General features: G+C 38.7%; 1 protein-coding gene and 1 pseudogene across 1 annotated transcript; both read right to left on the bottom strand.

Annotated features, from left to right (window-relative positions):
* Window positions 1-355: 355 nt before the first annotated feature.
* TM4SF1 (transmembrane 4 L six family member 1) lies at window positions 356-8,162 on the bottom strand. The gene is made up of 5 exons (XM_004682433.1): window positions 7,986-8,162; window positions 6,412-6,501; window positions 6,181-6,326; window positions 2,056-2,239; window positions 356-508 (listed from the first exon to the last, which is right to left on the bottom strand). The coding sequence occupies exons 1-5, from the start codon at window positions 8,160-8,162 to the stop codon at window positions 356-358; spliced, it is 750 nt and encodes a 249-aa protein (XP_004682490.1).
* Window positions 8,163-8,324: 162 nt separating this feature from the next.
* The window catches only part of LOC101628925, a 70,940-nt pseudogene continuing 63,415 nt past the window's right edge, over window positions 8,325-15,849 (bottom strand).

The raw sequence follows: 15,849 nt of genomic DNA, 5'->3' as shown, positions 1-15,849 counted from the left end.
TCTTCTTAGGTTGTTGTATATTTTTCCTTCATGGTCTGTTTACCTATCCCTTCCTATCCTGGTCTCCCATCAACCCTCTGTCCCTTCCAGGACACCCACATTGTTTGCCTGGATTTAAATAGTTTTTTTTTTAATCATAAAAAAAAAGCAACTAGAAATCTCGTGCTTAACAGACAACTGCACACAACATGTGTACAAGAGGAATTGGAATGTGCTATTTATCCTTGAAATGTTCCTCCAAAATGTTAATTCAGGTCAAAGTTTATCCTACATATGCTGATGACCCTCTGTAAATTATGTCATTACTTTGTTTATTTTCCCATTCCTAAAAGAATGTTTGTTTGCTAAGTTCAAACTATGATCGTATGAAGACACATTTATAAATGCAGGCTATGTAGCCTATGAGATACTGGAAAGTTCTACAAATAAACACAAGTAAAATATATAAATTACAATGAAATAGAAGAAGATTATGGTTCCCTCTTGGGGTAGTTCTTTTAGCAGTTATATTGCTGTAAAGAAAATGAAATATGCAACAGGTTATGATCAGTCAAAGCAAACAATGATGCCATTTCAGTAATTTTAATTCCTGTTTAAAGGCAACATGAAGCTGGTTGACATCAAGTTCACAGAGCTTTGTCCCATAACATGGAGGACTAAACAGTGCTCACAAATGTTTCCTAAATAAACCAGACTCCATACCATCCCCCTGACAAAAGCTTCAGAAAGGACCCATGGAAACTGCAGCCTGATTACACGTGGCTGATTTTGTGTCTGGGGTATGATTTTACTCTAGTGATTTAAGAAATAGTGCTACTGAGTTTCACCCAGGACTTGCCTCAGTGTGAGCCCCCTTTTGAATAATATGCTACCGAGTCTACTGATTCAGATATCATTCCTCCACATTGAAAACCTTGCCCTTTGGGAGCATCTTTTGCCCTCTAGATAAAGGTAGTGGTGACCAGGGAAGGAAGCACATCTACGATGGCTCAGATGGCAAACCCAGTGTGATTACCCAACTCAGATGTTCAGCAGTTTGGGTCACTGATGTATCATGGCTGTCTCCAGGATACACCAAGCCCTGAAACCCAGTGGGGCCTCAATCCAAACTGTGCCTTCTATGAAATTCAAGGTTAAAGCTAGGTCATTTTATAATAATCCCCAAAGGATTCTTCTCTACTCCCCAAATCTATTGCCTACAAACAACATATAATGAAAAATTTTCCACTTTACTGTTTGCCTGGAAATTTGGGAGCTTCCCAAGGAAATCATTAATCTTGCTGTACTTTCCTGACAGGGAGAACAAGATTTTTATTTTAACTTCCCCTCAAAGTATAGTTTCCATTTATGAAGCAAATTCTTTTTTGGTCACAATAGGTTTTTAGTTTTTTCATAAGATTTTGTCTTATTTTAAAGGAAAAATTAAAGGATCTTGAAGCAGAAGATTAAATGGTTAGAAAAGCATAACTATTTCTATTTACTTAATCCTATTTTAGTGTAAGACATAAAATAAGTCCCGAAGTCTAACATCAATTTAACATAGTCTTTAGGAGGTTATAAGAACAAGAGCTTCACCTGCTAATAATAAATGTATATATTTTTTTCTCCAAAATCATATCCCAGGAATCAAGGGCATCCTGGTTTTTGTTCACAGTGAAAGGTCTTTCTTTCATGAGCTGCTATTTAGACGTTACTTGTGATTCTTGGTTTAGCTGTTTGGGCTTTTTCTTGTGACTCTGTATTAAGAAGGAATTGAAATCTCAGCTATTGTTACATACAGGCTAAGAGTAGGAGCTGTGGCATAAAATGACCAAGGCTTTGAACCCTGTTACTTCCTGACTATATGGTCTTAGACATATTGCTTAATATTTGAGTCATAGTCTCATCTGAATTATGGGTTTAGCATGGTGTGAATGCTATGAATGTGCTACAATGATGATGTGAGTTGTCTGAGCATTGTCATATTTTGCCTTTTGTCTCTATTATGAAAACAGTGGTGCATTATGGTAACAATTCACATGAGCCAGGCTGTGATATTTTCATACAGGTTCCTACCTGTTGACGGTGAGCACAGCAACAGCCAATCATGCCTCCAATGAATCCATTTATTGCTTGAATGAAACACAGGATGAATTCAAGTCCACCAAGTCCCAAGAGGATTGAAAATAGAGAGACATTCCAAACTACAACATTCTTGGGTTCAAGGCACTGGGACCATGTGGAGCTCTCTGTAATGTATCTATGCATAAAACAAAAGCAAAACCAACAAATAACTTCTATGGATGTCTCATAAGCTATTTTTTTGTGTGTGTCACAATTCTTTGTTAAAGAAAAAAGAAATTAATTCAATGGCTTATATCAAATTCTCCTAATTCAAGTCATTATATTATGTAAGGAATTTAGTTCACATCTTATAATGACAAAAATAAGAAATGAAAGTTTGTAATTTTTGACTCTTAATTAGGATTGAATGGTTAGAAATCTTTGTGTTCTAATGAAACATTTATATTATCTAAATGCTACATAACTGAAAGTACAAAATTGTATTTGTGCTACATTTAAAACAAAGCAACTTTCATTTTTGTATATAGACATAAACTAAGAGCTGATATGGAAAGTTAAATTATTTTTTTTATAATTTACTTTTTATTTATATCTTTTACTATCACTGTGTAGTCCCCATAAAATTCCCACCACCAGCTCACCTGTGAAACTTCACAATAGTCCCCTGTGCTCTTCTCGCCCATATTTTGAGCACTTTTCCTCCCCATGCCTCACAGAGTATCTCTTATGTATGGTTCCTGCTAGTTCATTATTATTGTTATTATTTTTCCCTCTGATCTCTTATTTGGTTTCCCTATATTTCTCTTATAAATGAAATATGTTTCTTTTTCCTTCTTGCTTACCTCACTGAGCATAAGCCCTTCAAACTCCATTCATTTTGCTGCAAATGGCATGAGTTTATTTTTTTTTTAAAGATTTATTTATTTATTCATACAGAACTGGGGTACAGGCCAGAGATGCAGAGGGTGAGAGAATTCACCAGAGACAAAGTGGGGAGCAGAACAGGCAGATTGACGAAGTACACTGCTGAGGGGAGCAGCGGGCGGGTCAGGAGAGGTCAGGAGATGTCTGCCGCGCCATGTGGTCACCTCCGGGGCAGGCGGGGATCGAACTCATGTGGAAGTGGCTTTAGCTTCTTTGTGCAGTGCTTTAACCCGCTGCGCCACCAGGGAGGGCCCGAGTTTATCTTTTTTGATTGCTGAATTGTATTACAATCTGTATATATGTCACATTTTCTTGATCCAGTCATCTATTTTTGGGCATTTCAGTTGTTTCTCTATCTCGCCTATTGTAAATAGTGCCACAATAAACATAGGGATGCAGGTATCTTTTTGAATTAATATTTTTGTGCCCTTTGGGTAGGGGTGTCCTTTATTAGGGATGGAATGCTGGATCAAATGAAAGCTCCATTTTTTAGCAGTTTGAGGAGCCTCCAAACAGCTTTCTATGGTGGTTGGACCAGTTTGCGTTACCACCAGCAGTGTAGGAGAGTTAGTTGCTTTTTCTCCATATCCTTGCCAATATTTGTTGTTTACTGATTTTTTAATATGTGCCATTCTCGCTGGTGTAAGGTGGTATCTCATTGTGGTTCTGATTTTCATTTCCTTGATTGTAAGTGATGTTGGACATAGAAAACTGAAGCAAATTTTTTAAGGTAGTGGAATTCTAGATGATTTTAAAAATCTGTTTCCTAATTGGTTTATTATTTGTTATGTGTGTGGAAGATAGGATTTTGTAACCAATGATGAGTGTTTATTATTTAGATAATATATATTCTTTGTATTAACTCTTTGGGACTTTTGAATATCAGTTCAGATCATTTAATAAATTCAAATAGCTTTTTTTTGAATATTATCTGATTATTGACAAGCCTGGATATTTAATATGCAAGTTTCCCTAATTGAGATCCTGATGAGGAAAACTATTTCTGCTTTTAAGGAATGAATTAATATGCAACATGAAGCACAGAGATTAGTTCCAATTAATTTGATTTTTTTTTTTTTACTTTCATGATGTTGTGCCTACGTACCTATAGTAGCATGTACTCACTCATTCAAAAAAGATTATTGAATAGTCAAAGTTATTTAGACTCTGAGCCAGGACTGGGACTATAACGAAGAAAAGGTGGGCTCTCTTCTGGAATTCAATACAGTCTAAGGCAAGAGAAAATAAGCACTACCTATGCAACAAGCATGTTAATTGGGTAAACCAAGCATGAAAGGTTACTTAATCCAGGGTAAATATTTGCTTATATAGCAATTCCATGAGTCTGAACTCCATGAAGATAGGAACTTTATCAATAGTATTTCCAGTCCCTAAGCCAGTAATTTAAACATAATAGGTACTCAACACATTTTAAAAGTAATTGAATCATAAACAATAACCTGAAGCCAGTTTGTGAGAGATCAGAAACTATATTAAGGTCATATCTGACCTTACATGTAAGATTTTATATACATATACATATGACCTTTATATAAGTTGTATAATATATATGTCATATATATGACTTAAAAGATTTCACATCTGACCTTACATGTAAGATTATATATACATATACATATGACCTTTATATAAGTTGTATAATATATATATCATATATATGACTTAAAAGATGTCATGAATATCTAAATATTCTAAACATTCAACTATTTTCACCTCTAATTATTCTACTAGAATTTAGCTTTTGATAAAATAATTTGGAATCTTAATAAAATGGGGTTCAATCTTGAAAGAAAATCAAGGATTGACTTAATTCTACCTTTCCTTATCTCTTCCTCCTACTACAGCAAAAAATTATGCTGGAGATTAGAGATCTGACTTTGAAATGATTTACTAAGTCATTCAGAAGCTAATTTTATTGATTACAAAAAATTTTGTACTTGGGCCTTTTCTTTCTAGATGTCAATGAGACAAAAATTTAAAATTTCAAGACAAAATAAATTAATTACCCTTCATGGCTATTCAGCAACTAATTACTGTTTGTGACTATTAGTTTTCCTCCATATTGAAATCTCTAGACAGGTTGAAATGAGGAATGATAAAGAGGAAAGTTTCTTGCAGAAGCTGGAGTATCATGACAGGAAGGGTATATTATCAGCTATGAAAACATTTAAAATCTCACCTTACCCGCATTCCAGTTTTACTAATAATTTTCTTGTTCAGAGGTGGAATTGTGTATGCACACTAATTTGCATATGTGTGCATACTAATTTGTACTAATACATTCATTGTATTCTGAAACAAAGATGAACCATAGTCAATTTTGATGACCAAAATTTTAACTCATATAGGTGCTAATTTTTCTCCTACCAGTGGGTTGTAAATTAGTAAATAATATCAGCAGCTCACAGTCACAGTGTCTACTATGCATAAGTTTCTGTAAAAGAGCTATTTTTCATATACCAGATGAAGTAACTGAGTACAGATGGCTCCATTCACTTTTTCTGACCACACAGAGAACAAATAAGGAACTGGAATCAAACCCATGTCAGATCTATCTAATTTTATGTTCATGAATTGTGACCTGACAAATACTCTAAACAGTATAGTCAATTCAAATTCATTATCCATACTATTTTCTCACAGGAATTGCAAAACCTTCCACAATTTAAAGAAGGGTATCATTCATTTCATCATATATATATCAGTTTCTATCAGGTATTTATGTTTTTATCCTTATTACATAAGAATTCCATAATGTTTTCATATAAAACAGTAAATTTAGTCTATAGTTATGGTGTAGGGTACACATTGTATGAATACAAACTCTGCAGCCAGGTTGCCTGTGTTCTATTCCTGATAACAAAATTTCTAGCAATGTGACTTGGAATAAGTTACTTCATCTCTGATTTCCTGATCTGTAGAGTGAGAGCAACAGCAGCAGAAACCACCTAGAGTTATCATTAAGACTGAATCAGTGAATCCATTAAAAAGCACTAAGAGCTTCTAGAGGTCAGGGACTGGCATCCTCTGACACCACAGCCTGAGTCAATGCCAATAAACCTTGTTGAGTGGAAGGATGAATGGATGACTGCTATCTTTTTAGTTTGATAGGGCTGTCAATCCATACACATTGGAAAATAATGTGTAGCCTAATAGGGAACAATTACTTACTCTCCGTTGGTTTTGGAAAAGATATAGCTCCAGTGGCCATAGGAATCCCGACATAATGGTCCTTCCAGCAAGCCCAGGGTTGACACGATGACACAGTAGCCAGATCCTGCAAGTCCTGTGAGTGCAACCAGTACAGAAGAAAGCATCTAGTGAAGGGAAAGACATTGGAAGTTAGCCACACAATTCCCCAGACATGTCTTAGGAACCAGTCTGCCCTGGAAGGGGACCTACCGCACAGCTCTGGCCACATTCTTTGTTGCCCCCACAGCTACAGCAGTTTTCATTAGCCACTCCCATGAAGAACATTGCAGGCAGCAACATCTGGTTAGGAAACAAGCATTTGAAAGTCATTGTCTTTCCCCAGTCTGAGCATCTTTTCCATATTTCTGGCAATGCTCACTGACTTTGGGTGAGGTTGACCAGGTGTCTCAAGTAATGTTAACTGTGAGGAGAAAAACAAAAACAAATACTCTAGCTATAATAATAACTTCTTGTTTTTATGTAATGTGTCAAAGCATTCTTTAGGTTAAGAGAATAGTTATAGTATCCATGGGTGAAATAATAACTTGTAAAGTGTGTTCATTCTGCAGGAGACTATAACACAGCTCTAGATACAAAATCTGTTTTGGAAGTATAAAACCAAGTTTAATTCTGACTTTTTTTCCCTTGCAAAACAGAAGATAAGAAATTTTTTTTATAACAGTTTATTTTTACATCATTCTGTACTTTTTTTTTTCCATCCCAATCGTGAGATAAGCCAGAAAGAGAAAGAAAAATACCGGATGGTTTCACCCATAGCAGGAATATAATGGACCAGGCGAGAAAATAACAAAAATAATGATAACAACAAATCTTTAACAGGATAACCTTTGGCAAATAAGAACTATGAAAATTCTGTGTAGTGAGTGTGAAATATTGAAGATATAATTGCCTGACTATAGATTCATAATCTCTTTAAGTACAGCAAATCTGAAATTCTTTGAGCTCAAGATCAGAGAAATTTAAAATGATGTGATGTTACATTAGAACCAAAAGATTATGCTAACATAACAAGAATGCTTAATTTTAAAGACATACCAAGTCATATTTTGCATATTAGGTGTAAATGTTGTAGATATCCTTGACTAAGAAAAATATTCTGTGTGGTATTAGCACTTCCATAAAATTTCTCTTTAAAATTCCCAATTCTGGCATGTTAATGTAGCAAATTCTAGTTTGTTCACATTCTTTCCATGCTGTGGTAGAAGCTAGTACTTTCAACTCCCAGGTCAGCAAGGCAAATTCCTCACTTCAAATTAAAACAAATCTTACAAAAACAACCCATTTCACAATTTACCTCAGATACTGATCTGTTGCTAACTGTAGGAGTTTTCCTGGACACCACGCCCCAAGATTCCTTATTTTTTTCCTTCCATAAACACCTGAGAATAAACTGCATAGAATCTATATCCAACATTCTGTTGACTTAAATGAAGAAACAAAGAACATTCCCCAGAGCAAATGTAAAATGATTAGAGAGCCCAGACTAGAAACTCTGAGGTCTCACAATCAGAATTAAAAGCCAGTACCTGTAGCTGTAAAGTAAGAGAATTGAGCAAAACAGTAGTTCCCTTTTACTTGAAAGAGGACTTTATAAAATAGCATTTAATAAAAATAACATGACTACGCCAGTTTTTACGTAATCTGCTTTCAAAAGAATGAACAACAAAATCACTGGATTTGAAGTATGCATTACAGAAAACTCTCGAGGAAAACATTTTAATTAGAGAGACATTTCAAGATTGTAATGATTCTGAAAGACTTACCAGCAAGCCTCCTCCAAAAATGCCAGAGAAAAACCACACGAACCGGCTGAGATGTTGTTCAGTGGCATGTATTGTCTCCGCGTTAGGAAAATACAGCAAAAGATTAGCCACGATGCACAAGATGGCAAGCCACAACAGAGACTGCCCGATGCACCCCGCGCATCTGCCGTAGCACATGGTGGTGGCAGGGAGTCAGAAAGGTAAATTCCCCCTTCACTCTGCAGCGCAGCGAGGCCCCAGATCAGATGAGATGTTGGCTACCTGTGAAAAAACCTAAAGTAATTCTTAGCCCATTCCTGAGCCCAATCTTAAATACTTTTGAGTTCTTAGTCACTGGGCTTACGAGGCTTTCATTGGTCCTGCTTGCAGGCTCCAGGTGGGGTGGGGGAATGTAGGGGGAATGCCCCGCCCTTCAAATGAAATCTGTGAGACAAGCGAAACCAGGGACAGAACCTGAGAAACGATCTCAGTCATAGGTAAGAGAGAAAATGATTAACCCTCAACAAGGAATTCACTGTGCAGTTCCTTACCAGGAGAAATATTTGACAGGAAGCTGTAATAAAACTTTCTAGTAGCTGCCGAGTATTCATAGCGTGCCGGTCCTCGTCAGAGCTTTGAAGGTGGCTGTGATGGAGCTCCACACAGCTGTCTGGACAGTTGCCAGTGCATGCGACGTGTTCTGCACTCACCTCCACCTTGCGCTGATTTAATTTGAGACCTGGGGCAATTCCCCTTAGCTCAGCGCTCCCTAACTTTTCAAATGGCGGCTTATCACCACCTATGGATTGAGGAAGGCTGCTGGAAAAATTACAGGGAGGGCTTCTCTCTCTGCCTCTGGCTAGCTCTGCGGGGCGGATCCTACTGTCCAGCCTTCCTGGACATCTGCCTCTAAATCAACCAGGCATCAAAGCAAAGGTGGCATTAGCCAACACAAAAGGTTCAGATGCCTTTTTATTCCCGGGTATTTCTGTTGGGCAGAGATTCCAGGGAAGACCAGGAAGACCTAAATAAAATGTGGGGGAAGGATGAAAAGAAAAGAAAGAATAAGAAAAGGACAGATGAGAAAGGCACTTGGCAAGCAGAGGGGAAACAAGACTGAAATAGGCTGGGGTAACTGGGAATCATAGTAGGTGATCAGGCCCACCTGTGATCTTTCCAGCCAGGTCCTGGACGTGCTGCTGCAGGCTTGCAGCAGGAAGGCTGAAAAGTATTATGTTAACTTTACAAGGTGGCTGTCTTGCAGAATGGTGGTCAGTTTCTGAACCACGGAACAGCAGGTTGCACCAGCCATCGGGTGAAGGAGGTTAGGGTGTCGTTGTAGGTTCAGGATTGGAGGGGCCCTTGTTACAGGAAAAGAGGCAGAAGATCTAGGTTGGAAACTTATTTCTGAAGAGGAATATAAGCAAGACTGGTAAAATCAGGAGCAGAGGTGGACGTCAGAGTGAAGGCTTGGGCCAAAAACAAGGGCCAGGACACAGTAAATTTGAAAGACCAACTTGGGTTTGTGACATAGTGTTTGCACCAGTAGGGGGACCCAAGAAGAACCATAGTGTGAGCAGGGATAAGGAGCCAGAGAAAATGGGTGGGACACTGAGAGCACCTGGGGAAGCCTAGAAGTACACACCTGTGCAGGTAGAGGGATGTAATCTTCACAAGACTGTTACTGTCACCACTGTGTGTCCAACGATGGCAAGTGTGCCCTCTGTCATGGTTTTCAGTCACATTGGACAGGACCCCACAGGTTGAGGGGTGGCAGACAGGTGAATGATCACTTTGTTGAAGTGATCATTCTGCTCTCCCCTCTGCAGATCTGTCCCACCTGGGGCCAAAGTGGGTGAGAGCACACCTTTGATGATTTGACCTCCTTAAGTCCCACCTGTCCTTCTCTCCCCTGCCCCTTAGTCAGCAAGTTAGGGAGAAGAGAGCAAGGGGCTTGGAAAGAAAAAGCATGACCTGAGAGCCTGACTCTTCCATATTTGTAGAGCAGGAAGTCACTTGTGTTCCGGGACTCTTTAGTACTCTCTTAAGACAAGGGGCAGCCCAAGATCCGTGATTCCTGTTTTTGAGCTCATGTAACAATATGGGCCCTCTCTAAGAAAAGAAATGTACACATACACACACATAATGTTTTTCATTCCATTTTGAAGGTTCATGGATTTTTGAAGCCCCTTAGTATGACTTCTTCCACATTTCTCCAGGTGTAGGCTATTTGGGGACTGCTGGCTTCACAGATGCATATTCCTGGTCTTACCCTTGACATAATAAGAGCGTCGATCAATTGCATTTTTTATAAACACTAAATGAGCCTTACATTCATTTAAGTTTGGGGACGACTTGCCTGCTCACAGCCTAGGCAAAACACCATTTATATGAGATGCTCTCTGAGTAGCCTGCATCCACCTCCAAAGACTCCTCGGCTGGAGCTGGACGCATTGTGTGCACACACATTGCAGTTCAGTGCATGGCACTCTCAGATTTGAGTGAACAAACTTCTTTTGTAACCTCCAGCCCTTTCCCTTGCCCACACTTCTGTCTTTTGACAGAACTCCCCATGTTTTTCCCCCTCAGCTGCTCTAAGTCCCAGCAGAAGTAGTCTTTTCTGACTTGAAGCTCCTGGCTTAAGACCTATATTCTTTTCTGTACCTTTTTTAAAACCACTTATCTCTAGTTCCAGTCAGACTTTGCCTGCCAGAGCATGGTGGCCTTTCTCCTGGTTTCCTGTGCAGAGCTGCCATCTCCTCAGATACTCTCTGAGCTTCTTTCCACTTTCTACTCCCATTCCTGGCTCTCCCTCCACCTCTGCTTCTCTGTCTTTCTTCCTCATTTTGAACCTTATTTTTTTTCTTGAGTTTCTTTCTGCAGGTTCTTATTCATACACCACCTTCTCAAAGAGGCCTTTATTACCTCTGTGCCTGGATCACTGCCGGGAGCATAGTAGATGCCCAACAAATACTTAGTGAATAGTTGGATAAACAAATGAATCAATGAAATTTTAAATCTTTTTGGACCAGGTTGATGCTATAATCTCATCATTTAATTTTGTTATTTTTCTCTGTGAGCCTACCACATCACTTAAATGTCTGCTTATTCTTGACACCATGATCCCAGTTTCTGACACTGTCTGGCTATTTGCTTTGGGGCAAGATATTAACCATTCTGTGCCTCCACTTTGATCATTCATTTGTTCACCAATAATTAATCAGTTCCTACACTGTTTTCTTAGTGCTCAGGATACAGCAGTAAAAACAAACAAACAAGCACACAAACAAAATCCCCTGTCCTTCAAGAGTCCATTCTATCAGAAGGAAAGACAAGTAAGTATAATACTGCTTAAATAAAATATACTGTATACTAGATGTGATAGTATAGGAAAGGGGCACAGGTGGGGAAGAGGGGGGACCTCTTGGAGGCAAGATAATAATAAAACCTTCCTCACATAGTTGTGATAAGCCAAGTGAGTCAAATCATTTGACTCACAGCCCAGCAGGCATTAAGCAATCACTTGATAAATTTTAGTTATTATAATTGTCTTTATCAGTTCACTATCTCAGGTAAGATGTCTCTATTCCACTATGATTTGTTTTATGTACATCTCGGGGGTTCTTCTTCCAATGTACATTGAATTCCTGTGTTCTCATTTGCGACTAATTTTTAAATATTGGAGTCCCACAGTTATGCTAGCAGCTCACTTTTGGTTCCTTTATTCTTTCTTGAGTCAGTCTCAGTTTACAAAGATCTTTGGGAAGAATGGGTTTTACTGTACATAGAAATGCAGGTCCCTGGGCATTGGGCACTGATTTCAACCCCAGATCTGGAGCATTTTCTCTCTGCCAGAAAGGCTCCATTCTCCCTTTTTGTCCTGTCCCTTCTACTTTGTTCCTTTGACTGTCCTCATCACTTTTTCCATGGCATTATCCATCACATCTCTGCCTGTCTCTCAGATCTACACATCACTAACTTTGTCCTAAACACATTCCCATCCAGCACTGGTCTGAGCAAGGTGCACTAATGTGTATCCTGTTAGCACCTTGACTCTGCTGAGGTCTAAGAGAAGAGGAGCTATCTTTTCTTCTTTGAAGTCACATCAGCCAGCACAAGACCAGGCATTTAGTTGACTGTCAATATTTGCTAAAGTTTGTTACAAGAAATAGGAGAGTTAGTGTGTTCAGTTCTAAGGTTATATGTTCTTAAGCAAAGGCAAGATGTGTTGTGAAGAGTTAGTCCAAATTGGCATCTGTTGTACTTACTGAAAATTTTCAGTAGTACTCATTACATGAGAAAGTAGCATGTACTTCTTATGGAATGTTCTTGAAAACATTTAACCTGGATGATTACTGCAAGAATAATTTCAGGGGGTTTCATGTTGGAAAAAGCCTCAAAAGAATGAATGTTTTGCTCCTACTGTTTCACAGTCATGGCCATTTTATGGTTAAACGCACAGAGTGAAATCTCTTCCCAGCCTTCCCAGCGTCAGGGAACTAGTGGCCATTGGAAATGAGTCACTTGTAAGAACTAACATCATTGATCTGTGATGCTGTGTGGGATTATTAGAGGAAGATTTGAACTTAAGTCTTCTAATTGTTTTCCTCTACGTATATTTTTGCCTTCTTTGCCGGGAAATGAGTTCCTAACTCATTTGAACATGACAAGTACAATGACTCATACATAATAAACTGCACTCATTAAAGTATTTTTTTATTATTATTATAATTAACAGAAGTCAGTTCCAGCTACCTTAAGCCAGGGGGCATTAGTTATGTACTCTAAAGGTAAGGTAAGGATACAGATGGAATGATAGACTCATGGACAAAGAGACCCAAACTCTAGGAAATCCAGAATATCCTCTCTTTCCTCATTCTAACATCTTTGACTCTCTTATCTGTAATTCAATTCTTCTTAAAGCAAACTCATTTTCTCTTTTTCTCAATCTACACAGAAGAAAATGGCTACTGGCAGCTCTCAAGTTGGCAGTTTTCCTTATTCAAGAAAGTCAGATTCTGAGAGGAGGGTTTGGGTTGGATAAGACTGGGATCTGGATGCCCTGAACAAGAGTGACTACTGTGAGCACTCTCCATAACCATGTGGATTCGAAGAGTTGTTCTCATGAAAAGATGACATGGGACCAGGTGGAGAAGCCAGGGACCTTCCTTTCTTTGAAAATATCATCAGAGCACAGAACCTCAATAACAGGGAAACAGAGGGAGAGAGCACTGATGAGTTTCTGACCTACAACTCCCTGGCTCCCCATTCCTGGGTTAAAAATAAACTTCTTGTCCCAAGATTAAAACATATTTTATCTTTCCCCTTCATCCTCTACTGCTTAATTCTGCACCCCCGTTGTTAGTTTTAGTCCAGCATCTTCAGGAGTCATCCAGATCTCATTGTAATTTTAGACATGCCACCTGCTGAGATTCCCACTTCATAGTCTAAAGCTCTAGACCTGGGCCTGACTGCCCCACCCCAGGAAGCTGTCTGTGCAGAGATCTGGCTTGCCCTTTTCTGGGTAGGTGAGCTGAGGGTATCCAGAACCTGCCTTGAACAAATACTTTCAGGGAGAGGAAATTGTTTCTGGTTTAAATACCAGTTCTTTGGTTTTTTTAGTCACACCTGGCATGTGAAGTGGTAGAGGATGTCCAAGACCCTCTGAGTCAACAGAAGTGGCCTGTGGGTTCCTGAAAATATACACACTGATTCAGTTCAAAGGAAGTGAGGGCTCTCTGACAGTGAGACCAGGAATGTGCACTTTAAGAGAACTCCCCAAGTGATTCTAATGCACACCTAGAGTTGAAATCCACTAAGTAGGCAGCCTAACATTCTGATTTTATGAGGCCATGGAGATCTAGAGGAATTAACTTCATTTCATAATAAAAAACAGATTAAATTTAAATAACTCCCCCCAAATTAAAATTGATGAATTTGTCCGTTGTTGAATGTGGCAAATGAGCTGCTCTTTACTTCTGCAGCTCTCAGCTGCCTTTGGGAGAGAGAAATTGTTACTAGTTTCTGCACATTAATGGGAAGGAGAGAGTAGCAGTAGAGTGCAGAGTAGACCTGGGCCAGGTCTCCCATGTTGTCACTGAACTTTGTAGCTGCCTGTGTGAAGCCATTTCCAGGTGAGAAAACGGAAGCTCATGTAGGTTAAGCACAGCAGGTTAAAGTGACAGACCAGTGAGTGTCATGCTCTGAATTCCTCATTCTCAGTTCTCTCTGACTCATGCACTTTCTTTCTTAAACACACATGGTATATGTGTATTGCTTCATAAGGCCCCCACCAGCAGAAAACTTCAACCAGATTTAAGGGCATTTTTTTTTTTTGCCATTCCCAAATAACATAATTTCAAAACATTAATCATTTGGGCTCTAATTAAATTTGATAAATAATTTTAAAGTTAACCTGACATGTTTCAAATGAGAAGACATTTCTCCAGTGTAGAATGGCCAAAACTCTGGTTCAGTATAATACAGAGACTGTGGGGGCTATTGTTAGGTTTTGAAAAATTTAGATTTATCACACCAAGGTAGAATGGTCAGCAATCAAGACATATGCACAATTAAAAGTCTGAAGGAAAAAAACAGAGGTAGTTTTATTCTTTTACTTTCACCTAATGTGTAAAAGGAGTTCCCTACTTGGCCTTTAGCCATATGCAAAATCATATGCTTCCTTTTGGTCAGTCCATGGGGTGAATCTCCCCTGTCCTACTTCTATCACATGGGAGATCACATAATAATGAGAAGTGAGTGTGGATCTCATTTTAGACACTGATTTCCAGGGATCCCTGGTGACAGTAGAACTCCTTTTTGTGGTTGAGCTTTGGATAGAAATTCTTCCTGCTGTACATTTATTTAGTCATTCCTATGACTGGTGTTCTCAGAGACCTAGACTGAAAAAATAAATGTGAATGTTCTCCAAGTAATCATTCCAAGCTGGTGAATAATACTCAACCTAGACCACCTGGACTCACCACTCTCAGTCAGACTGGTTTTGTGTGTTGTCAGCCAACTCCAACATGGTGAATTTCCCACTGATACTGAATGAGCTAAAAACTCCACTTACTGTTGAGTTTGCCATAGGGAATTTTACCAAGAACAGCATTACTCTTGCAGTGGAGCAGGTAAGATGTGTTTGAGTGTGTTTCAGAGAGACATTCAGAAAACATGGTAGGTCCGGTTGGCCATGACTGCAGGTTCTGGCCCAGGCAGACACAGTGACCTTGCTTCTACCTCCTTGTCCATAATCTCCACCTGACACTGATGCAGGAAAACTGAAGTTTTACCTTAGCACCTACATGAACACCAGTATTCAGATTTCCTCCCAGAAAGTGAGTTGGGATCCTAACTAGCTAAATCATCTGTTGAAAACTCCCTTCATTGTGTTAGATTATGAAAACACAATTGTTTACTGCAGGAACCCTAATGGGAAACTCATTCTCTTTTTAAGTTAAATCGTTAGCATGGCCTGTTTCAAAAAATGAAGATTCTATAGTGATGATTTTTTGATAATGTGATTACAGTGATTTGAAATTACTTTTCCAGACTTAAAATAGTCAAGGGAAAAGTCTGAGCAAAAATTAAAACTTTTCAGCTCTTTTTAATTTTTGCTCAGACATTTTCCCTGACTGTTATAAGTCTGGAAAAATAATTTCAAATCACTCTGATGGCATTATCGAAAAATCATTTCAAAGCAATCAAAAAAGATAAACTCACGCCTTTTGCATTAATATGGATAGAGCTGGAAGGGATCATGCATAGTGAAATAAGCTAGAAAGAAAAAGAAAAATACTGGATGGCCAGTAGTATAAGGGATCAGGGGGGAAAAAAAGAGAAAAAAGTGTAATAGAGTAAAAATGAAAGCAATGACCAACTT

This window comes from Condylura cristata, unplaced genomic scaffold (assembly GCF_000260355.1).
Source record: "Condylura cristata isolate star-nosed mole 26May11 unplaced genomic scaffold, ConCri1.0 scaffold00014, whole genome shotgun sequence".
Lineage (NCBI taxonomy): Eukaryota > Metazoa > Chordata > Mammalia > Eulipotyphla > Talpidae > Condylura > Condylura cristata.
The sequence above is the reverse complement of the archived record's forward strand: the minus strand, read 5'-3'. Positions and strand labels throughout refer to the sequence as shown.